Below are 26,697 nucleotides of genomic sequence, written 5' to 3'. Positions count from 1 at the left end.
CCATAACCATAACCGTAAAGTTTAAATAGACGGGTAATCGCAGTTACGCATAACTGCGGGTATTTTGCCCATTCCTAGTGTCTCCACACTTAAAGGGTGGGTCTAATCTCTGCTCGAGATTCGGCTTGCCTCTAGCCACAAAGTGCTCTCAACTGGTTCCGAACTCCTGCCAGAAACGCACCAGGAAATCGCCAACTGAAGGTGGCAATTTGTAAATTGGACCACATCTTGTGGTTAGTCATATAGAGTTTATATTGATTGTTGAATCCACATGGCAAGAAATAAATTGAAAAGGTAAGTAGAGAAAGGTAAAAGGGACCGGTAGCTAACATCCCTCTAAACATAATATTGAACCCCAAGCAAAACAAAGTCCAAATAGACAACCCAGACAAAAAAAACAAGGCACAGAACAGCTCACAGCAGCCTGCACCACAATCGCCATCGAAGCACTGCAACCGGCTACCGTGCACCACCATCTCCAGCAAATGCCAGAGATCTAGCCAACCGACATCCCAAAAGTGATGGAAAAGAAAGTGCCAAACGTCCTCCATCCAGCACCAATATTGAAAAAACTAGTGATCTGAGCCACAAATTGAAAGAAATCAGGGAGAAAGATCCCACCGGTAACATTGCCAATAAAGGCATACACAAGGAAGGTGATGTTGTGATCACCGGAGCCAAAGCTATATGCACCTTTCCAAGGGTTCGCAACAATTCGCATGAAGAAAAAGTGACTGCAGATCTGGAATGATGCGAGATCGAGGAAGGCCAGAGCCAGGTGGGGAGGATAGGATGGGGAATGAAGAGAAACATGGAGGTCAACAGGAAACATAGATTGGATGAAGAGGGGATCAGAACTTAGGGCAAAAGACAAGGTAGATTGGGGCAAAACAACAAAAAAGCATTTTCCCACTAAGTAAGGTCGGCTATATGAATTCTAGAACGTCATTGCGTTCGGTTTTGTGTAGATTGGGGCAAAACAACGGGGACAAAATGGCAGGGCAACGAGCACACAGAAAGAAAAAAAAAAAAAAAAAAAAAAAAAAAAAAAAAAAACAGAAGCAGGAAACGGCCACCGACCCTTGGCAAGGGTCAGCGACGGAAGAGGGAGGAAGAATTTGACAACAAACTCTCACAAAGGGGGAGCTTTAATTTGTTGTTAGATTAAACCTGTTTAGATAGGTTCACAAATGAACACAAACTTTGGAAATAAAAATTATAAAAAACTTTCTATTTGGACCATGTCAAAACCATTCTACAATCGGAGTGGAAATGTGAATCGAGACTCGTATATGAATATGTGTCAACAAGTGTATCAGTTTTGTGTGTCCAAGTAACATTATCTTTGAGAAAAAGATTAGCTTCTAATGGACCTAATATATAAATAGGTATTTTTGAAGAACTCCCATATACCAACTAAAACCATGACATTTCAAGGTGTAGGTCAATGTATTTGAAAACTAAGAACCAAAATAGTATAAACTTTTCATAACTTGTTACACAGAAAACGTATTTGAAATAATCTATGAAGTTCATCCTGTGTTAAAATAGACTATAACAAGAACCAAGCAGTTCAAACCCGATTGTATGCAACCGATTTGCTGAAAAGTTTGCGAATGTAAACGACTTGCAAAGCACTCGCAGCAGCCAGCGCAAGATACTCTCCCACTGTATACAACACAACCCGCCTCCTTGTGCTCTCGTTTGCTGCGGCAGACACAAAAAAGCATGTGATCAGAATCATAAGATGGTGCCTGGTTCTAAAACATGAAAGATCTACCGCATTATTTTGTTACTTAGTACTGAGACGAGCTAAAAAGAAGCAGGTTTGCTATGGACAAATAGTTGTGAGAATCCGTTAACCCTAATAATGTAGTTTTGCAACCCAATATGCCGCATGTCCATGGCAGCAGTGACACCATCGAATCAATTCATGACCCTCATTTTGCTGTTACTGAGAGTTTTTGACTTCATAAGATGTGCACACAATCAAAAAGTTGAATATCACAGAAGTACCTAAGCAGGTTAATGATAGATTGACGTTTTCAAATGTTCTCGATGATGTGCTGCCAATATGTTTTCATACACTGAATTAAGACTTGAAACTTTTAGCTAACACACATGTTAAACCTATTGAGCACAAATTCTTCAGTTTTGAACACTCAGTACATACTTATTCAGCACTTGATAATTCCAAGATAACCTTTTCAATCCTATCAAAAATCACCCAGAAGACATTTGACAAGAGGACATCCTAGATATTAAAATTCAGGAAATACACAAACGTCTCACAAAAGAGAGAGGATCCCGTTAACAAAGAAGGCATAAACCTAACTGCCAGTAGGATACGCTGATATAGCATGACTCTATCATTGTTAACTTTCTTTGGTAAAGAGAGAAAGAAAACTTACTATGACGATGTCGAACATCACGTGCTTTCAAGTACTTCTGCTCTAATGTAACTGACTCCAATGCTTCTCTAAGCTCAGCAATTTTAACATTTATTGGGTCTAGATGTTCTGCAACAAACCAACATCTAAAGGTTAAAAAAACCAAAGGACGGAGATACTATTGAAAGTCTAGAACATGTTACTGAGATCAACACACTTCAACAAGCAATTCAGAGTACTTGACATTCAAAGGCAAAAGCTATTTTCTTTTTGATTGTCAAGGCAACAAATTACTTCAAATTGTAGCACCACAATTGAAAACGGAAACGAAAATAACATAACGAAAACTTATTGACAAAGCTTTTCACAAACCATCTTTGGCAATATTGTGCTCGTTGGGAATATGACCAACATGTATGTTAAAAGAAACAGTCTCTGGTGTTGAGTAAGGATTGTGAAAACAAAATTTGTACATTCCGCTTCTTGGGGCTTTAAACTCAAACTTATCACCAGATGTTCCCTTCGAAGTGTGCACCGTATTATCCCCAGGAGATGTCACCTGCACAAAATACCAACATCAGCCTTTTTTTCATCATTGGAAAAGTTTACTTGCAAGAAAAAGCACCTACTGGCTACTGGTGCAGCTTATGAAACAAGTAGCATACTATAACAAAAACTCGTGGATGTTAAGAAAACAAAATTTCTAGAATAGTAATAAAAGATGGACAGCCTTTCTTGGTCCATTTACAGAAAGATAGTTGCATGCCTTCAAACAAAAAGCTGACCCCTTTTTGTCCACCAATGTCAAAGTTTATTTATTTGAACAAGAACCTAAACCCATTTTGCTTACAAGGAAACATGGGGCGACATAAATATTAAGTAAAGTATACCCAACAGTGAAACATAGTAAAATCAAAATTACTTGCAGCTGAAAACTAATAATTCTAATAACCAACATTAGGAATTTGGTAGGGCTAGGCCCCCAGGTGGTTCAAAGCCCTACACACCACATCTAAATTTAAAGTTTATATGCCAAAGTCTCACATCTATATGTTGACCGCAGTACTATTATAAATGTCCTATCTTGCTTATAGTTGAATAAATCTAACATTACTTTGAAGGTTAGAACAATAAAATTTGACATAAATTTCAACTCAAATGCCACAATTCAAACTGAAATTTAACTTACCACTTTTATGAAATTACCACAGATTATCCCTACTAAGCACGCCTGTAGGGATTACTACGTGTAACCATCTGCATTGTGATCCACTACTCTATTGTTTTGGAGAATTAGACTATAGCGATACAGGCAGACAGCCAGTGTAGCCCTTATTTCCAAAGTACTCCAAGACCTTCCCCCGGTTCTCGTAGTTTCCTACCTACTTGAACTATTCCTACTCGAACTATTCCCTACTTCATGGATGATGCTACAAAGACTTAAAAAAGATCAAACCTTTGATCTTATCAGTTATCCATATTTTCCGATTCGGGGCTTGAAATTCGATACAATAAACTATGAATATCAAAGAATCTTCACAATTGGCGTTGGACTTACAAGCATCAAGATTGCAGCTTCAATTACCGCATTAGTTCAAAAATCAACACTTTCAAAAAGTTCTAACAAATTTTAATACCAAACAATTTGAAAACTACACTCTACACTCAGATCCTTTCCACAGCAAACAAAACCCCCGAAAATTATTCCCTTCCATAAACCCTAAAATCCCAATTTGGCTAAATTTCGATGCATTTGCGGTGTAGCGATAACAAAAAAATTAAAAAAAAAGATCTCACGATTAAATCGAGGCCGGGATGATCGGCGCCCCAGAAAATATCGTGATCGACGACCACGAAGTTGCCCGAAACGGTATCGCCTTCGTAAAGCACGTACTCGTACACGCATTCAACGTCGTTCACTGTCACCGATAGCGATGCGATCTTTCCGACGAAGCTCACCAAAAGAAGGCCAATCAGCGTCAAACCCCTCGCCCTTCCCTCCATTTTTTTTTTGTCTTTTCTGTTTTCGGGTCTGAAAGATTCAAACTCCAAGACGACAGCTTGAAGTTGAAGGAGGAGGAGGAGAGGGGAAGGTGGTCTTTGTGTGGGTTTTCAAACCATTCGCGTTTTTGGTTTACTGTCGTCCGTGAAAACGCAGACTGATACGTGGCGTTCGACTATACGTCCTTGACACGTCGCTCGTTCCACGTAAGCAGACGAGTCAACTTAGTAGGAAAGATGGGATCCAATTCCAACTTGGAAAAGGATCCTCTCCGTATCCACTTTGTAGAGGTCTTAGGGATTCTCATATCCTAAACATTCATTCTACTCGTACGGTCATTTTTCGTCGGATATTATTGGTGTTTAATTTTAAATAAAAAAGTCAAATGATTTTTTATCGCACGATACACGATGAATGACTAAGATGTGAGGATCTTTAGGATCCTTACAAAGTGGATCCGGATGGGATCCAATTCCAACCTGGTATTATTGAGCCTATTGGGTTTTTTTTGGATAAATTACACAAAATTACCTCAATTATTGGGTCAATCATAGTTTCATACCTCACTTTTAAAAAATTTCAATATCATACCTTATCTTACGAATTTGTTACAATATCATACATCCGTTAGGCTTTTTGTCAATCTCTCTGTTAAATGCTGATGTGGCATGAGACGGAGCCCACTTCATATTCCAATTAGATTAAAAAATTAACTAAATATTAAAAAATTGAAAATCAAATCATTTAAATATTTTATAAAACAAATATGGGACCTACCTCTTATCCCTATCACGCTTCTTATCCTTTCCCGTCTTCCCTAACCCAAAACCAGAACCACCCCAAACCCAGATCTCACCCGTGCCAACATCCCCCCCAACCCTTCTTGGCCACTCATTCCACTCCCTCATTCTTCTTTTCTCTCCCCAGAAACAAACAAATTTTGAAACAAAAAAAACCCAGAAGTTTTTTTGCAGGTGATCGATTCCGTCGATTCTCTCCCCACTCTTCTCTTCTTTGTTGGTCGTCACTTCTCCTCCCCCCCCCCCGTGGCACGTCAACATCGCTCCTCGCCTTCTCTCTCGAGCCCTAAACCAAAACCCAGAAAAATCTAATCGAACCCGCTCTTTTTCGACCCCAGAACCCAAGTATAGCTGTTTCCCGTCCCCTAAGACAAAACCCACAAACTCTTGAGCAAAGCCCGAAGCTTTCTCGGAAACAGGCAAATTTGAAATTTAGGATTGGGGGCGAGGCAGAGACTGGGACCGTGGGCGATGGCAGTGATGGTAGAAACTGAGGCCGTGGGAGATGGTGGTGATGGTGTCATGGACATTGCTATAAAGATGATTAATGCTAAGAATTTGAAATTTAGGGTTAAGGTTTGGGTGGAATTAGGGTGTTTTGTTTGAAATTAGTTACAGGGATTAATTTGGTTAGGGTGATGGATGTGTAGGAGGGAGGGGATGGGGAAGGGGAGGAGCGTCATGGAAGGGAGGTGGAGATGGAGGAAGAGAGGGCGTGGGGTTCTGGTTTTGGCGGTGAAGGGAGGTTGGGGGGACACAGATGGATGGGGAAGAAGGGGTGTAAAAAATTAACTAAATATTTAGTTTTTAATACTTTATTAATTTTTAATAGGGAGTGAGCATCGCCTCAAGCCATGTCAGCATTTAACAGAAGAATTGATTGACAAACTGATGGAAAGTATAACATTGCAACAAATTCGAAGATAAGGTATGACATTGAAATGTTTTAAAGATGGGATACAAGACAAAAAGGGAACACCCAAGCTATCTTAAAAGAGCTCAACCCAAAGCCCAAATTTTGATACAAAGCTCCAGAATGTTCCAGATTGCTCCCACTGTCACAAAAATTCTTCCCGATCAACCAAAACTAATTTCCCAAATCGACGCCATAACTCCTACCAAGCAGCATCATAGAGATGAAGTGAAGTGATACCTTGTATCTTAGCCACGAACTCTGCACCGATCTCGGTCAAAAATTGAAAAAGCACGTGGGATTACCACAAACAACACTGCCAACAAAGGCAGAGAGAAAGAATGAGGTGGTCGTGTAAACACCCGAGCTGACATCACCGAAACTCTACACACCTTCTCAAAAAAAACGCATCAAAATACGTTGAAAGCTGATTGCAAACCAGATCGAAAAAGGTCCAAGAAGATGGACGCCCATAAAGTATAACGGATTGGTTAAAACGGTAAAGATAGATGGGGAGAAAGGAAGCAAAAGGAATGAAAGGAGGAAGCAAAAAAGAAAGCATCCAGATCTTCCACCGACCCTCGCCAAGGCGAGGGCCGGTAGCAACGGAATCGACAGGTTGGAAGCTACTCACACTAATGGTGGGAAGGACTCTTAAAAAAAAGTTGACATTTAGGGGCTATTGGGTTTCCATTGTGGGATTGTCCTTTGGTTAGAACTTTTGGGCCAGTTTAGATGTTGTTTGTTGTCTGGAGACAGTTTATATGATCGAATTTGGGTTGGGCTAACTCGAATTTAGTTGAACTCAATCCAAGTTCGAGTTAAGTTAAGGTAATCTCTATAGGTCAGGTTGAGGTTTTGCTCAACTGAACACAACTCAGACTAGAAATTCTATACTACGAACACTTAAATTAAGTGTTACATAGATAAAAATGGGTTATTTCAATCCGCCTAATACTCATTTCAAACAATGAGCTTAGAATGTGAAGGCGAGAAGGTTAAGGCAGGGTTTAATGGTTCAAACCCATCCAATAGCCCGAGTTGCATGCATCCCTATTTTGTGCCTATGGATTCACTTGTTTTTTCAATTTACATAGTGTGGCCATACGCGTTCTCTTTCGTCATGCATGCAACATGTTTCATTATGTCATGGTCATGTGAGCAAATTTCTTGGTGTACAAAGAACCATTTCTCTCTCTCTCTCTATATATATGTTTTCAAAATCAACGGTTGGATCTTGGTAAAACGACAAAGAATGTAGTGCAATAATATATTGAATAGAAGTCTCTTCTTGTTTCCACTGACGGAGCCACGTTAAGGGCTACCCTGGGCTATAACCTAGGTAGCGTTCGGTGAAAAATAAAATTCGACATGTAATTTTTATTGATTTTCGATTGTGACCCACTATATATTTAGTCATTGATTCAAAATTTCTCAGTTTGATTATATAAAATTATGTAATACAGTTTACAAACCATTTCTTTTTCTTACATTCTTTTTTTCTCATCGATTCTTGTATATATACAAGTTTGGATTTGTTTGAATTTAAACACGTATTTGTTTAATAACGAAAATACTTGGCTCATCTTGTCAAAATTTTCTTTAGCTAGCTGATAATGTGAAAATACAGTATCATGTTTTTTTATTATAATGATTTAAATCTTTAAGCTAGCCCACCTGGTGAAAAATTTCTAGTTTCGCCATTGCTTGCTTATCTAGTGCAGTCAATCTCTGAAGAATAAATAAGAATTAAAGTTGAAGAGGAAGAAAAATAGACTCATAAATTGCAGGAACAAGTTAAAGAGGTTATGAAAGAATTGCAATAGACTGAGTTGAAACTGTATGAATTGGAGTAAAATGTGATGACGTTGAATGAGGTGATGGCTGTGGAGAAGAAACAGAAGAGGATTGTGAAATCATTGGGGGCAGTGGGCAAGCCAACAAAAGCACTAGGGTGGCTGCTGCATTTGCCAAGTTCCTTGTTGACTTGTATAGTTTCCTATAATTTAGGATTTCCTAGTTTATGATGGATCCCGTGTAATCTAAGAGAAATCTCTTTGTAATCTCTTGTAATTATTCTTCCTTATTTGGTTAGGATTAAGGCTGTATATTATACCTCACTTTGAGATGAATGAAAATAACTTCAAAGCATTCACTTCTTGGTATCAGAGCCACTCTACCGTTTGATGCGAATGTGCCGGCGAGGACGCCAGTTTCCCTTTAAGTGGGGTGGATTGGAAGATCTCACATCGACCAACGGAGAGGGGGTGATGCGTTTTATGTGTACATGCTCCCCTCCTTATAGCACGAGGCCTTTTGGGAACTTACTTGCTTCGGATTCTATCGGAACTCCGAAGTTAAGCGAGTTCAGGCGATAGCAGTCCTAGGATGGGTGACCCCTTGGGAAGTTCTCGTGCCGAAACCCAAAAACAAAACCGTGAGCTAATGGTAAGCCCAGAACGGACAATATCGTGCTACGGCGGAGTCGAGCTGGATGTGACAGAATTCTATGCAGCCCCATGTTCCCTTGTTCCTTTGTCACTGTGTTCCCTTGATCAGCACCACCGCTGAGGGCTTCGGTGCACCGTCCTAATTCGTGATCAGTGAGCAACATTTATGTTGTTGTTGCAGTGTACTGATTCTTAAGCAGCAAACATCTTACTATGTGTTGTTGATGCTTAGACTTGCTGCCCAGAATTGTCAACATATTTATTTTTTATTTTATTTGCCCATGAAGGGTGACCCTAACATAACCGAGCCCACCACTGAGCATATGAATTCATTGCTGAATCTAAAAGTAAATTAGATTGTATAAATGACAATGCATCGGCCTTGAGTATCGTGGCCAGTGATGACGGTAATATTAGAGTATAAGTAGTATTTATACGGGTTGGTAATAATCCTTGTTGTCTTAGATTGCTATAAAAAAAGTCTTAATATGTTTATGAGAGTTAATTCGACTTTGGTTTGGATTGAAACTCTGTGTTGATAAGCTTAAGAATAGAACTCGTACAAGGATTTGGTCTTGTATTCCTTGTAGGATTATTATAGGGTAATCCATATTTTGTAGTATAAAAACCACAAGCCCCTGCTCTCACCAAAACACGTTTTTATTGTTCCAATTACCTATGACTTGGAGAGCATTGTGTTTTGCAGAGAGGAGAAGGTTGTGTGTAGATTTCTCCAATGACTCTTAATCCTAATGTGTTTGAACATAATTATGATATGGTGTCCAGTACTACTCTTTCCTGTGATCAATGTCGTGAAACATGAAGAGTTTGAAGTGCAGAGATTATTAGGAGAAGGTGACAGGATCACCAACTTGCCTGGACAACCACCGGTGTCATTCCTGCATTATGCCAGCTACGTCCGACTTCCCAATTCGGGGAAAAGACCTTGTTCTACTGGTTTTTCAAGCCCTAGAGGATGCATCTTGAAAACCCCTCGTCCTTTGGCTTAATGGAACAACATCATCTACTGTCTTCTGACAGCACACATGGGAAAAACTTCATCAAATAGTCTGGAGGTATGTGTTGCATATATTACTTTAGTATTTGCATATACATAATATATTTGGAGTGATGATTATGATATAGTTGGTTAAATCTTATGTTCTTGGCTAGTTTGTTATAGAGCTTGTATGATTGCTCTTACATGTGGTATCAGAGCCAATGAATTTAACAACTAAATTCGATCATAAATCAATTCCTAAAATCTATAAAAAAATAAAAATAAATAAACAAATAAATAAAAAGAATAGTGAATTGGTTTGGAGGACAAATTTGTTCAATTGGTTATTAAAGACAAGTGATATGTGGAAACTTTAGCTTTAAGTTTCAATGTATTTTTCATATATTGATTGAATGTACAAGAGGGGGGGGGGGGATATATAATGAGGTAGAAGGTTACAAGCAACCTTACCTTAGCAAATCCTACTAACCCGGTAAACCCTAAAGTTGCCACTCCTTAAATTAAGGGAGTGCATCAAGTAACTAGCACACAACTATCAACAAGTCACCTAGATGTCAATCTTCCTCAAATTAAGGGATTAGACTTAATAGAGAATCCCATGGAAAGAGGGAACATAAAATCTGGCAGTATCAATCGCCCCATATCGTCTAATATCCAGATGCAACATCAGTGGGGTGACTTATGCAGCATCAGTCACCCCATATTATCTAATATGTTATGATATCATTTATGGTATAACTTTAGTTTAATGTTGACTGTTGGCTGCATAAAACGCAAAAGCTAGAGTTTCATTATTTTAAATTTTTACCGTTGTCAGTTTGGAAGGGGAAAAACCCATGTTTCTCAAGCTGGGGTTGAAAGAACTTTTTCATGCTCGCTTATTTGATGATAAGTATAGTTATTTAGCAGTATACATATCTCTTAAATATCATTATTCTGATTTTCGAAATTATTGCTTTCGCTGTGTTGATTATGATGTCTGCAAATTGAGATAATTTTGGTTTATTAATCCTCCTTGTATTATTAGTGTAATGAATAAACTTGTATTTTGATATGCTAATTGTGTTATTAAGAACCATTGAACAAAGATCATGTTATCTGCATATTGAGAATATATGTTTGGTCCTTCATATTGATATGATATGAAAGTTGGGTCATATCACATATTGACGTTAACTCGTTCGTTGTTCTATTGTTTCTCTTGTTGAAATATGAATGAGAACTGTCCTTTTTTGGAATTGGTGTCGACGGGATTCTGGTTGATAACTTTGGTGATGGCAATCCATATGGATGGGTCTTGAGCATTGATGGATAATTTGTTTTGTTGATTTGGAGTCGAGGAAGTGCAATCGGGTTGACGAATATGGGTCCAGTGATGTATTCAGGTAATTCAGTCCACTATTTCACGCATGATTAATTGTTCTCTTATATGCATGATTATAGTGTGATGAGTTAGAGCATGATGAATTAGGGCTTTTGTTATTTTGAGTATGCTTGTTTATATATATATATTGTGAATGCATAATTAAACTCGAAATCCCTATAGATGCCAACTTGTAATTTATGTGAGATGTTTGAAATCATCTTTTGCAACATAAAAAAAAATAAAAATAAAAATAAATTAGTGTAGCATTTGGTCTATATATACTCTTTTATTTTTAATGAGTCTATGGTTATGATTAAAAGTTGATCTTGGTAGAGGATAAAACTTGTTCATATACAGCACCTATTGTTCTCTTTTGTTTGTTTGGTGTTGGAACATATATGATGAATATCAATTTGGGATGGAATCATTTTGACTGTACGTGTACTCCATAAATTGATATTGTCTAAATGAATGTTAGCAAGTATATATGCTTAATGACTAAGTGGTTCTAAATATTAAACTAATGGAATTTGGATGGCATTGTTCCTATTTATGATACATAAACTAAATGCATCAGTTTTGGTTCGAGTATTATGGAGGGAATTTCTTGCTAATTGAATATGTACATGGAGATAGCATTCATGCATATCAGTTGCATATTGATGCATGCATACAAGAAAATATATGCACAGATAAATGAACATATATATGTGAAATATGTTTTGGATATAATCGTTATTGTCCATATATGGCGGATCTGTATACATTGATGTAATATGGATTTTATTTTGTAATGATCTTATTTTCATTAGTTGACCCAAATTAGATTTTGTGGCGATATATATTGATCTTAGTCTTAAAAATTTACTTGTATGCTTATATAGGACAAGCTATAAATTTTGAGAATTAGCTTGTGTCATCCATTCAAGGATGATAAACACATTAGCTTTTGTGAGCTATTGTTTATATTTTTGTACAACACAAATTGAAATTGCCGAATGCATATTGATTTAATTTATGAATTTATAAGGATGTCTGTGCTTATTGTATTGTGAAAATCATGGATCTTAAGATGCATGCTTATTGTACATGTATATTTGTGATTTCATTTATGATGCATGCTTCCGCTATTATGTTTTGGTTGAAATCACAAATAGGGAGGAAGATGAATTTTGAGTTATTCGGAAGAAATAGTGGTCTTGATTATCACGTTTTAAACAAGACATATTGTTGTGATATATATATATATATCTAGACATTATCAAAATTTGATTGATCTTGCTTGATGGATATTGAACTAGTTAGGATCAAATTGAATGCAAAAATATTGTGCTTGCTAATCAAATTTTGATCATTGTTGAAACTGGTGATTTTGGGTTTATGTGAGATAAGTTTTTCCGAATGGATTGAGACTATCTTTTGATACATAGACTGTTTGCATAATGGTTTAGGTGTATATGACTAAACTGAGAATATGCAATTGGTGAGGAATCGGGAACCAATTGGTTCATATCTCCGGTTTCTTTATTGGTTGTGCAATACATTATGCTTATGCTTAAGTGGGAGAATCGTATGTTCGAATGTAAGCATAAGGCTAAGAGTATTTAGGCCAACCATTATAATTCATTTGGATGCTTAAAACCAGTTTATGGTTTTATTGAAGCAATTATTATATCGGTTAGCATTCAAAAGGAAATAAATTTGGTTTCCATATGGATTTTGATTAGTCATTCATTGTATTGGAATGATTTTTTTTGTTAATATAGTTGCTATTAACTTGTACTTAACTTGGTTGTGTTAAGTATGGCCTAGATAAGTGGGAGCAAATTGGTTTGGTTTTGCTATATTGGTTCACATAATTACAAAGTGCAAATTAAGTATGTTGTGACTTTTGAGTTAATTTTGCGATGTAACAGGAAAGATTCTTAAGTTCAATACTTTAAAATACGTAGGTAAGTTGTAAGTGAGGTTAAGCTTTTGTTATCCAAAAGATTTGGTGATATGATAAAGCTGTTGATTGATATAATTGTGCTATTCATACAATTATGAATAATTTTATGTTGACGGCCTTCTGTCAAGAATGTTTGGTATTTTTTTATATCAATTTTGGGCTATATGAGTGAAAGTAGACGTCTTGGTTTACTCTTAAGCTTAGATACATTGCTATGAGCATGAACTTGATATTGTGATTTGTAATTTAAATCTGTATTTTGTGTTGCAGAGGCAATTATAAATTCATTGTTTTGGTTTATGTAAGCTGGTTGTGTCTATGTACTAGTGTGTTGAAGAATGACTTATGTGATCACCTTTATATTGAATTTGAGATGATTATTCACTGTTATGAATTATACTCAAGTAGGAGAATGTTAGAGTATGAGTGTGATTCATACGGTTTGGTAATAATCCTTATTGTCTTAGATTGCTATAAAGAAGTCTTAATATGTTTATGATAGTACTTTGGTTTGGATTTAAACTCTGTGTTGATAAGCTTAAGAATAGAAGTTCAATCCCGTTTATGATAATTCATTTTGATGTTTGGGGACCATCTAAAGCTGCTACACTTGGTGGTGCTCATTGGTTTGTTACTTTTATTGATGACTACACACGTATGACTTGAGTTTGTTTGATGAAGTTCAAAAATGAAGTTACTTCTTTGTTTCAACAGTTTTACAAAATGGTATAAGTAAAATATAAGTCACAAATACAGGTTCTCAAGACTGACATTGGCGTCGAATATGTAAACTCTAAACTTCGTGCCTTTCTTGATCATCATGGTATTGTTCATCAAACTACATGTCCATGTACTCTACAACAAAATGGTGTTGCAAAATGCAAGAATCGTCAGCTTTTAGAGGTTGTTCCTGCGTCTTTGCTCGATGTGCGTCTCCCGTGATCCTTTTGGGGAGAGGCTCTCACCTCAGCTGCATATCTCATGAATCGTGTTCCATCCCGATCAGTTGACTTTCAAACACCGTTCCAGACTCTCTATTCATCTGTTGATGCTCCTACATTTCCTAATATTCCACCTCACGTGTTTGGCTGTATGGCATTTGTTCATCTTCATAAACAATAGAGAAGTAAGCTTGAACCTCGGGTCTTACGGTGTGTGTTTGTAGAGTATGCCTCAAATCAAAAGGAGTATCATTGTTATCACCCTCTGATGAAAAAATTGTTTGTCACTATGGATGTTGTGTTTCATGAGAATGATATGTACTTTGCCAATTCCGAGTCTTCACTTCAGGGGGAGAATCAGATAGAAGTTCAAACTCTGGATTATACTGTTCCAGATATAGATAGTGTGAATGATTTGGATTTAAGTGGTGATGTCTTGGAAATAAGTGGTGATCATTCACACGAAAACAATGATGTGAATGAATTGGAACTAAGTGGTAATGTCTTGGAGACAAATGGTGATCATTCACATGGAAACAATGTTGAAAACTTTGAAAATGACGACTCGACATCGCCAGATAACTCATTGCCTAATAGCTCACTGCCAAGTTTCCACACCAATGGACAATCATGTGTCGCCAGCTACCTCACAGTCAATCTTGAGTCCCAATAACCATAATCAATCGTCTTCAATCCCAGATGCACCACCATCACGTCGTCTTCTTGATTACGTTAACCGAGGTATTCCTAAACTTACTTATGAAGCTAACCCTAAATGCAAAACTAGGTATCCGGTGAGTAAGCTTAACCCTGAGTCTATTGTGTTATACCCGTTAAGTAATTATGTGCCTACCAGTCACCTATCAGAATCAAATAAGTCATTTGTGCATCAATTATCTATTGTATCTATTCCTAACAATGTGCAGGAAGCTTTAGCTGATACATGTTGGAAAGTAGCAATGAATGAAGAGTTGGAAGTCTTTAAAGAAGAATGCTACCTGGGAAATCACAAACTTGCCAGCTGGTAGGAAACCTGTGGGATGCAAATGAGTTTATACGATGAAGTACAAAGCTGATGGGATAATGGATCACTTCAAGGCAAGACTAGTAGCAAAAGGATACACTCAAAAATATGGAATTGATTATACATATACATTTGCTCATGTGGCTAAGATCAATATAGTCCATGTTTTGTTGTCCTTGGTTGTAAATCTTAATTGGTCATTACATGTGAAGAATGCCTTCTTGCATGGGGATTTGACAGAAGAGATTTACATGGAACTCTCACCAGGGAGTAACATTCGAAATATGCATAGACAAAAGGTGTGCAAGCTTTGAAAATCATTATATGGGTTAAAGCAGTCTCCAAGAGCGTGGTTCGGTAGATTTACCAAGTCTATGAGAGCATTTGGATATAAGCAAAGTAACTATGATCACACGTTGTTCTTGAAACGTCGGAATGGAAAACTTACATCACTCATTATATATGTGGATGACATGGTAGTTACCGGTAATGATCCAGATGACTATGCAACCTTGCAGAAATATTTAAGTACATAATTCGAGATGAAGGATCTTGGGTCTCTGAAATATTTTCTCGGGATTGAGGTATCAATGAGCAAGTCAGGAATCTTCCTGTCATAGAGAAAGTATATTCTTGACCTATTAAAAGAAACTAGCATGTCAGCATGCAAACCCATGACTACTCTGTTGGCAGAAAGAATGAAGCTGAGCATTGATCTAAACCAAGTACCGGTAGATAAAGGGAGGTATCAACGGTTAGTGGGAAGATTAATGTATTTGGCACATATTAGACCAGACCTTGCTCATGCCTTGAGTGTTGTTAGTCAATACATGTATGATCCAAGAGAACAACACATGAATGCAATTATGAGAATATTGAGTTATTTGAAAGGAAGTCCGGGGAAAGGGATTTTATTTAAGAAGAATGATCATTTTAGTATTAAAGATTATACGGATGCTGATTGGGGCGGTTCGAGTGATGATAGAAGCTCAGCATCAGGTTACTTCACCTTTGTTGGTGGAAATCTGGTTACTTGGAGAAGCAAGAAACAGGGCGTAGTAGCAAGGTCAAGCGCAGAAGCAGAATACAGAAGTACGACCCTTGGTATTCGTGAGATTTATGGCTTAAACTACTACTACAAGATTTGGGTGTCAAACATAGTCAACCGATGAAGTTATTTTGTGATAATAAGGTTGCTTGCGATATTGCTCTTAATCCGGTGCAACATGATAAAACTAAACATGTGGAGCTTGACAAGTTCTTTATTAAAGAAAATCTAGATGGTAAAATAATTGAAGTGCCTCCAATCAGAACAGAAGATTAAATAGCTGACATTCTCACCAAAGCAGTTTCTAGTGAAAAGTTCTCTAAGTTTCTAGACAAGTTAGACATGTGTAACATATATGCACCAGCTTGAGGGGGAGTGTTGACTTGTATAGTTTCCTATAATTTAGGATTTCCTAGTTTATGATGGATCCCGTGTAATCTGGAAGAAATCTCTTTGTAATCTCCTGTAATTATTCTTCCCTATTTGATTAGGATTAAGGCTGTATATTATAGCTCACCTTGAGATGAATGAAAATAACTTCAAAGCATTCTCTTCTCTGCTGATATCTGCGGGCGGTGTGATAACCGCGCTATGCTTCTATGCATATTATGGAAGCAAAAATTGGTAGGCATTTGTGGCTAAACTGGTCAGCATCTCTTGCATTGTATAGCCATCCATAGGCCATGCATTGTTTTTCTGTACAAAAGTATAGCAGAGAGAGTTTGCACATAGATTCGGTCATAGTTTGGATCATATTTTCGTTATCTTTTGTTTCGAAATTGGTAATCTCGGTGTTTGTATTTCCACAAAACTGGAGAAAAAATTGTAGTAGATGCAATGTGAAGACTTGAAACAAATATAAAGCTTATCTTTGTACTTTGGGGAGCTTTCTATTTTTCATAAATATATTACTTAGCTGAAATCTTTAAGTATGATTAGTAAACACTAAATAGCTTGTCCTCACATGAGACAGTTATTTTAACTTATAATAACAAATTTAAGAACGGCTGTCTTGAGATTATTATTATTTTTTAATCATGTTTCACATGTTTACATTAGTTTATGAATTGGACATTTTCAACATAAAATATAGCAAGTTGGGTTTTTATAGTCTATTTCTCTCTCTCTCCCATAAATCAAGAAAAATAAATAAAATCATATACTGCAAGTTGCTTCCAATAAATCAAGAAAAAAAAGTAAACAAATCATTTAAAGTGGTTGTATCTGGTGTCTGCACTGCATAGTGGTGCCCTCCAGTTAGTTCTTCTCTTTTACATGTAAGCAGCAACCAGCAATAACCCAATTTTTCATTACAGAAGTACCTTTCTGGGTTCGTTGAGAATGGTGGACAAGTCACAGATTCAAATCCCACTAGTTAAACTAGGTAGTCAGGGCTTGGAGGTAAGTGATTAAGGTTTTTTTTGTTGTCTCGTATTAGTTTCTGTCAAGTCAACTAATTACATAATCAATGGAAATTGGTCTTTATTTGTAGTGATTAATTAAGGAATTGGTAATTACTTAAAAGAAAAAAACTTACTATTAATTCATTTCTCCTCATTGGGTTTCATTTTTTTCCTGCACTGCAGGTTTCTAGACTGGGTTATGGATGTGGGGGACTATCTGGGACATACAATGGCAACAAAGCTCCGCTCTCTGATGAAGCTGGATGTACAATTATTAAGGAAGCATTTGATAGGGGCATCACCTTCTTTGATACTTCAGATCTTTACGGCCTTAATCATCACAACGAAATCTTGCTTGGAGCCGTAATATTCTTTCTTTATTTTTTTTCTTTCCATATTTGAATGAAAGATGAGATTTGATGAGCTCTAGCACTAAGACATGCCATCTAAAAGTGATAGAAGTTTGTTAGAAAAATACTTTTTAGATCATTTACTCTTCTTGTACTTTTAGGCTTTGAAACGGCTTCCTAGAGAGAAAGTTCAATTGGCTACAAAATTTGGCATTGCCATGTCAGGAAACTACGAATTTCGGGTGAATGGGAACCCGGAATATGTGAGGTCATGCTGTGAAGCTAGTCTTAAGCGGCTGGATGTCAGCTACATCGATCTCTACTATCAGCACCGCGTTGATGTTTCAGTGCCAATTGAGGATACTGTAAGCATCCAGAGGCTTTTTGCCGTTCCATTTTTCATCCTTTTTATCCAAATATCTTTATATGTTGATGGATATCTGTTTGGAACGAATTATCTTTTTGGGAGGAAAGATGGGGGAGCTTAAGAAGCTGGTAAATGAAGGAAAAATCCGATACATTGGTCTGTCAGAAGCTAGTGCTGACACAATAACTAGAGCTCATGCTGTTCATCCCATCACTGCTGTACAAATGGAATATTCTCTGTGGAGTCGTGAAATCGAAAATGAGATTATTCCCCTTTGCCGGTTTGTTACCTTTCACCTATCTGAGTTTTACAATGTCAAGTACCACAAGTTTATTTTCATAGCTAGGTGAAAATTGATGTTTACAAAATCTGAGGGGAAAAAAATAATATTAATCTGTATTTCACCTTACAGGAAACTTGGAATCGGGATAGTGTCATATAGTCCACTTGGTCGTGGATTCTTCGGTGGGAAGGCAATTGTAGAGAGCTTGCCTGAAGAGAGTTTGCTGGTATGTATGACTTCACTTGTATATAGAGATATAAATACACACGCACACACACACACGCACACGCACATATATATATATATATATATAGAGAGAGAGAGAGAGAGAGAGACCAACAAAAAAAAATGTATAGATACGTATTTATATCAACATAGCTTTGGGATACTTATTTTGTTAGAGCAATCACCCTTAACTCCGAACTCACATTATTGTGGTGGTGTCCCAGTATACACATCCGAGGTTCAATGGCGAGAATTTGGAAAAGAACAAACTACTGTATGGCAAATTTGCCAGCCTTGCAATACAGCATGCCTGCACTGCTCCTCAATTAGCTCTAGCATGGCTTCTCCATCAGGACAATTATAATGTCCCAATCCCTGGTATGATTACATCTTAATTAGTACTCTCTCTCTTAAACATAATGCTGTTCTCTTACTCTTTGTTATTGATTATGGATTTTAAACACTACAGACATTTCAAGTTAATCAAAAAATTAAAAAAAAAATACTTCAAGTTCGATTTTGATTATATGCAGGGACAACTCAAGTTAAGAACCTTGATATCAACATTGGATCGTTGAATGTGAAGCTTACGGATGAGGACTTGAAAGAAATTTCTGATGGTGTGCCCAGTGATGAAGTTGGTGGTGACCGAGAATTTGAACTTTTTGCAAAATATGTCTGGAACTATGCAAATACCCCATCAAAGTAATCAAGTTCTCTGTGCCAAAAATGAAAAAAGTAATCAAATTTATCTTTCTGGTTTGCATAATTGCACTTGCACCAGTGGAGATGGAGATCCCTCGGTCTCGCTTCTTTTCGTGTTTCTTTTGTTTTTGGCAAGTTTGTATGTCTTCTGCTTCATCTTCTTCAAGTAATTAACTTTTAACCCTGATTATATGATCTATATATATATATATATATATATATATATCAATCGGTCATCGTTTGCTAGTTCTATTTGCGCCAATCTCCTTGTCTTTTTTTTCTTAAGTCAATCTATCTCCTTACGTTATGTCTCCTCTATGAAAGGTGGGGTTTTTCCTCTGAATATAATGCCCTTGCCGTTATGTTTCTTATCAACCTACCCCATCCAAATCGAACTTTTTCTATCAAAATTTCATCTTAGGGATCTAACAAGCTTGAATGCATTAATACGATGATCTTATGGTTTAGAACTGAACATAATTTGAATAGGAAATTCGATTTGGACTGAAGTTGAATATGCCCACTTGGATGATTCATTCAATTCCACCTAACAGAGCATTTCAATGATCAATGCTCTCGCCATTCGTTTCTCAGCAGTAGTTATGCAACAGCAGACCTGGAGTCGCCTCTTTTTAAGAAACAGTGAAGTTGGTTGGTGAGAAATGAGAAGTGAACATGTTAGCGGCCGGAACACATACGTGAGGGCATCTCCAACCGATGGCTGGCCAGAGAGCTCGTTTTAGCCGTCCTCCACGATTCTCCAAGATATTAATATTTTAATGAACAGTACAGGGTCATATTTGCCTCCATCTCCAACCGAGGGCCAAAGGGCCAGAGGGCTCGTTTTAGCCTTGTCACAAAAACCCGTCTCCAACCGAGGGCCAAATATAATTTATTATTTAAACTACAACTTAAATGTTGTTTAAGTTTCATGTTGTTAAATGTTTTTTTTTTTTATGTTGTATAATTTTTATGTTGGTTAATGTTATTAATATTGTTTAATGTTGTTTCATGTTACTTAATTTAATTTAATGTTGTATAATGACTTTGTTTAATGCTGTTTCATGTTACTTAATTTAATTTAATGTTGTATAATGGCTTAGGAGGTTATAGAAAAAAAATAGAATTAAAAAAAATATGAAACAAATTTTGTGAAATAGAAGTTATAGGAAAAAATGAAATTTAAAAAAAAATATGAAACAAATTTGTAAAAAAAAAGTTATAGGAAAAAATAGAATTAAAAAATATATGAAACATAGAAGTTATAGGAAAATTTTTGTAAATAAAAAAAAAAAAAGTTAAAAAAATATTCAAAGAATTCCTATTGGTTATAACCGATAGGAAATCCAACATAAGCAAAAAAAAATTGGCCAACCCCGGGCTGGCTGGCTGGTTGCATGCAGCCAGCCCTCTAGCCCTGTCCGATTCCGTGGGGCCCTCTCAGATTCCAGAGCTCTCTGGCCTAGCCCTCGGTTGGAGACGGTTTTTGGGCTATTTTCGACCCTCTGGCCCTCTAGACCTTTCGGTTGGAGATGGCCTGAGCTAGTTTATCATTTAAGAACAGCGTCCAACTGTGCTTTGGAAGTACTATTTTCATTACATTGTTTAATTAGTTTGTTCAATAAGCGAAACTTTCTTTTCTTTTCGTCTCATTTTTTCCTCTGTAACTGAATATTTTTTAAGGATTACAAACAACACAAATCATTGGGTGAAACATCGTATGTAATTTTCATGCCCCAATTCTACTCTGTACTTGTAATTTTCAATTAAGAACAAAACTAAAGATTCTTCTACAAAAATTGGACAGAACACAATATTCTTACGAGTGCCTTGTAATCAATATATTATGATAAATAAAATAAAAATGAAATTGTAATAGAATATAAGTAATACATCAAAATTGGGAAGAAAACAAGAAATAATTAGAATATCAAAATTAATTAATAAATAAAATAATTAATATACTAAGCGACTAAAATTAAATTTGGATTTTACTCTTGATTTTAATAACAAAGTCAAGTTTCGATTTAAATTACACCGGACCCCTTGCTCAACAGATCAAAGAGGTGTATGCCCCAAAAATATAAGATAAAAAAGAAAGGGAAGACCTTGAACAAATCTGACCTCAGAAATTACTGACTGCTACATAGTGGTGTCTGCAGACGCCACGTCTCTCTTTCCACCATGTGTCGACAACAAAATCCACGTGGCCAGTTAATAGTGGGAAAGGCAATTGAATGACGCCGTGCCAAAATATCAACCGCTCATGAGCCTCCCCCACTTTGGCCGTTGCACTATAAAACGCCACTCAAGGCATGCGAAATTAGTACACGAACTTCTTCAAACTAATTAAGCATTCAAAAGTTTCCAATCTCCTCTGTGTTGATCTTTGATTAGGTTTTTTTAGTAGTATTACATAATATGGCTGCATCAGCTTCCATGCAATCACTTCTAGCTAACTCAGTGGTTTATGGAGCTGGAAAGAGCAGATCAGCGAGAGTCATCCACCTTGTTCCTGCTAATAGGTACCGCCACATGGTCGTACGCTCCATGGCCGAGGTAATTAGTAATTAATTCTTCAATTAACATCTGAATACTATATTGTACAATATCCTATCTATTCACGTACGAAGTTAATTTGATTAATTTTCTTTGATTTGCAGAATGGTCAGGAGGAGCAATCGTCTTCTACAATACCAGAGGCATCCAAAACCCCACCACCACCTCGTACACCTACTCCTTCTCCTCCTCCTCCCAAGAAGGTTAGCACTAAGTTTTCAGATGTGTTTGCATTCAGTGGGCCAGCTCCGGAGAGAATCAACGGCAGACTTGCAATGGTAGGGTTTGTTTCAGCTCTGGCAGTGGAACTGTCCAAGGGCCAGGATGTGTTTACTCAGATCTCCGATGGTGGAGTTTCGTTGTTCCTTGCCACTAGTATCTTGCTCTCAGTCGCATCCGTGATTCCTCTTTTCAAAGGAGTCAGCGTGGAGTCGAAATCAAACGGGATCATGACGTCTGATGCCGAGCTCTGGAATGGAAGGTTGGCTATGTTAGGTTTGGTTGCTTTGGCCTTCACCGAGTATGTGAAGGGAGGGACTCTTGTTTGATCAGGTCCTAATTAATACGGGTGTTATGTAACTTAATTATTCCTTGGAATAGCTTTCCGCATATGTAATTAGTGTTTACCAATTTTTATAAGAATGTCAAATTTTCAACCCATAATCTAATCGATAATATTTGAGAGAAAATTTGCAAATTAAATTATTTTACTAATAAAAATAAATACATTAATTGATATTTATTTAATAAATTAATCAGTAATATTCATATTTGATTTGTAAATTTAATTTGAAATTTTAGTTTTATTTTTATTTTTGTGGACGTTGTATCATTGGGTATAAAGATAATATTATCAATATGTTTGAATGAGAAAATTTAAGATTACTTAGTTATAATAACAGAAGTTTATTATCTAGAATTTGTGAATTTTTTTCTTTAATTAACTTAGAAGAACAATAAAATTAAAACAGAATTTGTTACTTTTATTTTCATGGAAATTTAAAAATGACATATTTACATGAAAATTAAACTTGAGACTTGGAAGTTCCAAACCTAAGTTTTTTTTACGCGAAAATTTTAAATTTTTATGTGTGAAAATTTAAATAATAAATTTTGTACATGTTAATTTATAAATTTTGATTTTTAATAAAATTTCAAGTAATTTTTTTTATCATTTAAACATAATGTAAGGCTCTCGCTTAATTTTGGGAAATTAATTTTGGTAGAAATTTGTCTATCAAAAATCGAATGTGGATGAAAAAAGCAAAATACATATTTCCTATGAGTTTCAATATTACTTTTTCTTGACAAGTTAATTAATAGTGACTTAGAAAAGTCCTACCATTATATGTTAGGAAACAGATTCTCTTGGGATTTTTTCCATTAAGACCATCAGATTTAGTAATCTAGACTTTTAAAATTTCATTAAACGACTAAAAATTATTATAACTTTTAAGAAATCAAAACAGATAAATCGTTGAATGAAATTTTAAAAGTTTGGATCACTTGATCCGATGATCTGATGAAATCCGAAAAGGATCTCTTTCCGTATGTTAAAGGCCAGTTTGCGTCAAGAATCGTCAATAATACGGTTTTCAAAAAAGGAATCGCCAATAATATTGTTACATTTGTGTGACTAATGTATAGACCTAAAAATTATTGATCCGCATGGCAACAGCACATGGGCATCTAAAGAGTACTACTGGAGTGAACGTGACATTGACCTAACACTCAAAGAGACAGCTCATGGTCATGTACAAAGTACTGGTGTGATGTTGGCCTAATTGCCTTCTCTTTGTTATTATCCTACTCCTATCATCAAAGAGGGTTGTGGAAAGTTTGAGTAATTGTGACGAGTTTTAGTATGTAGACAAGGAAATAAAGAGAAAATTGTAGTACTAATTTTTTAATTTTAATTCAATTAAAGTAATGGTTTTTCTATTAAAATTCATAATTATTGATCCCTTAACTCATCAAAATTTGTAAATATGGTCATTTTCTTCAACCCAGTCAGAATTTTGTTAAAATAAAGTATGTTAGAAGGACTATTACGGTGGTACCAATCAATGTAATATAGAAATATGTCACATTAGCTCTCTCTCACCAAAATCCATGAAACTAATAAAATCAAAGCTAAAAAATGCGATACCAGCTGACATCCCTTAGTTAAACTTTTATGTCTGCAACTCGTTACATCGTAAAATTTGAACGTAATTCCTTCTGTTGTGCATGCAACTTGTGCCTTGCTGCAATATTACACTGAAAATATAAATAAATAAAAAGAAAGGAAGAAGACAGAAATTTAACGGGACCTCAGAATCCCAGCTGACTGAGACGATGTGGTGTGTGCAGGGAGCCACGTCCCTACCCTAACATACCACCGATTATGCCCACAATGCTGTCGTTGCTATCAAACAAATGTAATTGTATGCAAGTGCAACTGACTGTATGTGAATAAGCAAGGTAGTATCCAAGTATTTCGTATATACGTACATAATCATCCAACTTTTTCTGACGAAAATGAAGCAAAAGATTCGTTGACAAAGGGCAATTCTGTCTGCTCCTACAAATGTCCTCTAGCTAAAATTAAGCTTCAAAAGTGCTCCTCGACCAAAAAAAAAAAAAATGCTTCAAAAGTGCTCGCGTGGCCCCGTGAAACATCGGTCCTCCTTCTCAAAAGATCAAATAAAGTGAAGAACATGTGACATTTAATTTGAATCACATGGCCACTAGTAATGTAACGTTGTGATCAGTAAGTCAGCCACATTTTTTATTCAACAAAGAGAAACTTACATGTAACAAATTGTATATAATATATCTTTTTTAGTTTGTTAACATGATGAATTCTTCTTATGTGATGAGTCATGAAAGGAGAGGGTGATCTTAGAATTGCCCACCAGTAACTTTGTGGTACACTGGTATATGCTTCAGCCATGTCTCATTTCACACGGAAACGAGTTGTATATATACGATACACTTTTGAGTGATTTGACTTAACTCTCCTCATGTGACGAGTCAGGAAAGGAGTGAGAAAGATGCAAGACTTTTACTATGTTATTTCCTTTCCGTTTGGACAGACAGCCGACTTGCCCATTATCACAAAGAAATCAATTCAGCAACATGATGCCAAACTACACACCGATGGCCGCTTAAGAGCTTCCCCCTTCCTATAAAAATAAGGTTACGGTCTTTTGTGTGGCATGGTTCAAAGCGTGTTTTGTTTGTTCTGAATAATAATAGTCATTGGATTATTGGTGATAGGATGTCAATTTCCTTTTGGTTCGACAAATGGTTAGATGACCCGATTATTAGCGCTTCATTATCTTTGGTCATTTCACCTATAGTTCTTCCTTGAGTTTCAAATGTTATTAAAGCTCAAAATTGATCTTTTGCCATTTTGTAGATTTATTCCTTTTTGTGGTGCAATAGATTTATATTTACCTTTACCTTTAAATGTAGAGGATGATAAATTGATCTGGTAGCCCTCGCCTAATGGGAACTTTTCTTTTTCTTCTGGTTGTCATCTTATTCGAAGAAAACATAGCGACTACGATTGGGCTAAGGTTATTTGGCAACATTTTATTCCGCTCGACTATCAATTTTGGCTTGGCAACCTTTTAATAATAACATTTCTAACGAGGGTGCCCTACAACAACGTGGTATTTCTTTGGCATCTATTTCTTGTTTATGTCATAATTCTGAGGAATCAACTGTTCATTTTTTACTTTGGATGTTAGATATTTAGGCAACTTTGGGGTTGGTTAGCATGTCAATTTGGACCTCTTTGTCTTTTTCATATTCTTGGCTGTTTTTTATTTTTTTTATTTTTTTTTATTTTTTTTAATTTTTTTTATGTTTACGTATGTAAACCCTTTTCCCAACAATTGCATAATCCTTGGATTTTACAAGTCTTTGTACTATTTTTGTGACATCCCGTCCCGAAACTAATGAAACGTATGTGTGAATTTACGATTTCACCCCCTAGTTCGTTACTTTACGTGTAGTTCTGTGTGGTGTGGTGTTGTAGGACCACACACACACTCATACACCCTGTCATCATTCCCTCTCCCTTTTTCTTTTCCCTAATTCCCTCTTCCCTGTCTCTTCACTGTCTCTCTCTTCTCTCTCTCTCCCTGAGCTCCCTTCTTCTTCATCTTCTTCCTTCAACACACGGCCAAACCTCAAAACCACCCAAACCATCACTCTCCGAGGAAACCAACTACACCATTGAACTCGTGAAGCTGAGAGGAGTCCAGTGGTGCCATTTTCAGGTGAGAAATCTTACGTTTTCACGTCGATTCGACAATGGCCGATTTGTACACTATTCATGCAAACTTAATCTAGTTAGTTTTTGGACATTTTAAGCTTGTAGATGTGTTAGTGAGGTCCCAAGGAGCTTGGGAGTGCTTCGTTGGGTGAATTTGGACGTCGGGAAAGCTTGGTTCAAAGTTGGACGAACTTGGATCGTTGTTGCAGGTATAATTCCTTGATTTTTAGGCCTTAAAACTAGTCTAACGTGATTCTACTAGTCCTAAGCTTCATTTTGGTATAAAGAACGTGAAAAATGGTTGAAAAACGAGTGAGAAAACAAAGTTTGAAAATTTTGCAGTTTTCCGGCGGCGGCGGCGGTGGCTCGCCGGAGAAGACAGGAGAATATTCCGTTAAGTTTAACGAAATATTCCTAACGGCAGTGACGGCGTCAGTTAGGGAATATTCTGTCAGTCCAACGGAATATTCCTGACGGCGTCAGTTGACGCCGTCAGTGTGCGTGGCACGTGACCGCGCGTGGGGGGCGCGTGGGTCCGTGCGTAATCAGGCGCGTGGGGGCGCGTGCGTGGTCCAAAAATTATTTTAAAAATATGGGTGTGATCCTGAGGTTGTGTAGATCACGTTGGTATA

The 26,697-nt window shown here is 36.7% G+C and overlaps 3 protein-coding genes across 3 annotated transcripts; 2 read left to right on the top strand and 1 right to left on the bottom strand.

Annotated features, from left to right (window-relative positions):
* Positions 1-1,408: 1,408 nt before the first annotated feature.
* LOC103935879 (transmembrane emp24 domain-containing protein p24beta3) lies at positions 1,409-4,509 on the bottom strand. Its single transcript, XM_009345694.3, has 4 exons — positions 4,188-4,509; positions 2,763-2,949; positions 2,412-2,519; positions 1,409-1,707 (listed from the first exon to the last, which is right to left on the bottom strand). The coding sequence occupies exons 1-4, from the start codon at positions 4,392-4,394 to the stop codon at positions 1,574-1,576; spliced, it is 636 nt and encodes a 211-aa protein (XP_009343969.1). The 5' UTR covers positions 4,395-4,509; the 3' UTR covers positions 1,409-1,573.
* Positions 4,510-17,072: 12,563 nt separating this feature from the next.
* On the top strand, positions 17,073-19,426 carry LOC103935878 (perakine reductase-like). Its single transcript, XM_009345693.3, has 7 exons — positions 17,073-17,307; positions 17,493-17,672; positions 17,821-18,024; positions 18,134-18,306; positions 18,439-18,535; positions 18,759-18,912; positions 19,068-19,426. The coding sequence occupies exons 1-7, from the start codon at positions 17,248-17,250 to the stop codon at positions 19,241-19,243; spliced, it is 1,044 nt and encodes a 347-aa protein (XP_009343968.1). The 5' UTR covers positions 17,073-17,247; the 3' UTR covers positions 19,244-19,426.
* Positions 19,427-21,606: 2,180 nt separating this feature from the next.
* On the top strand, positions 21,607-22,454 carry LOC103935876 (early light-induced protein 1, chloroplastic). Its single transcript, XM_009345692.3, has 2 exons — positions 21,607-21,798; positions 21,903-22,454. Exons 1-2 carry the CDS (start codon positions 21,661-21,663, stop codon positions 22,344-22,346), a joined length of 582 nt encoding a protein of 193 aa, XP_009343967.2. The 5' UTR covers positions 21,607-21,660; the 3' UTR covers positions 22,347-22,454.
* The last annotated feature ends 4,243 nt before the right edge of the window (positions 22,455-26,697 follow it).

The sequence above is a fragment of a genome, unplaced genomic scaffold (assembly GCF_019419815.1).
Source record: "Pyrus x bretschneideri cultivar Hongxiangsu unplaced genomic scaffold, Pyrus_bretschneideri_v1 Contig6, whole genome shotgun sequence".
Taxonomy (NCBI): domain Eukaryota; kingdom Viridiplantae; phylum Streptophyta; class Magnoliopsida; order Rosales; family Rosaceae; genus Pyrus; species Pyrus x bretschneideri.
The sequence above is the reverse complement of the archived record's forward strand: the minus strand, read 5'-3'. Positions and strand labels throughout refer to the sequence as shown.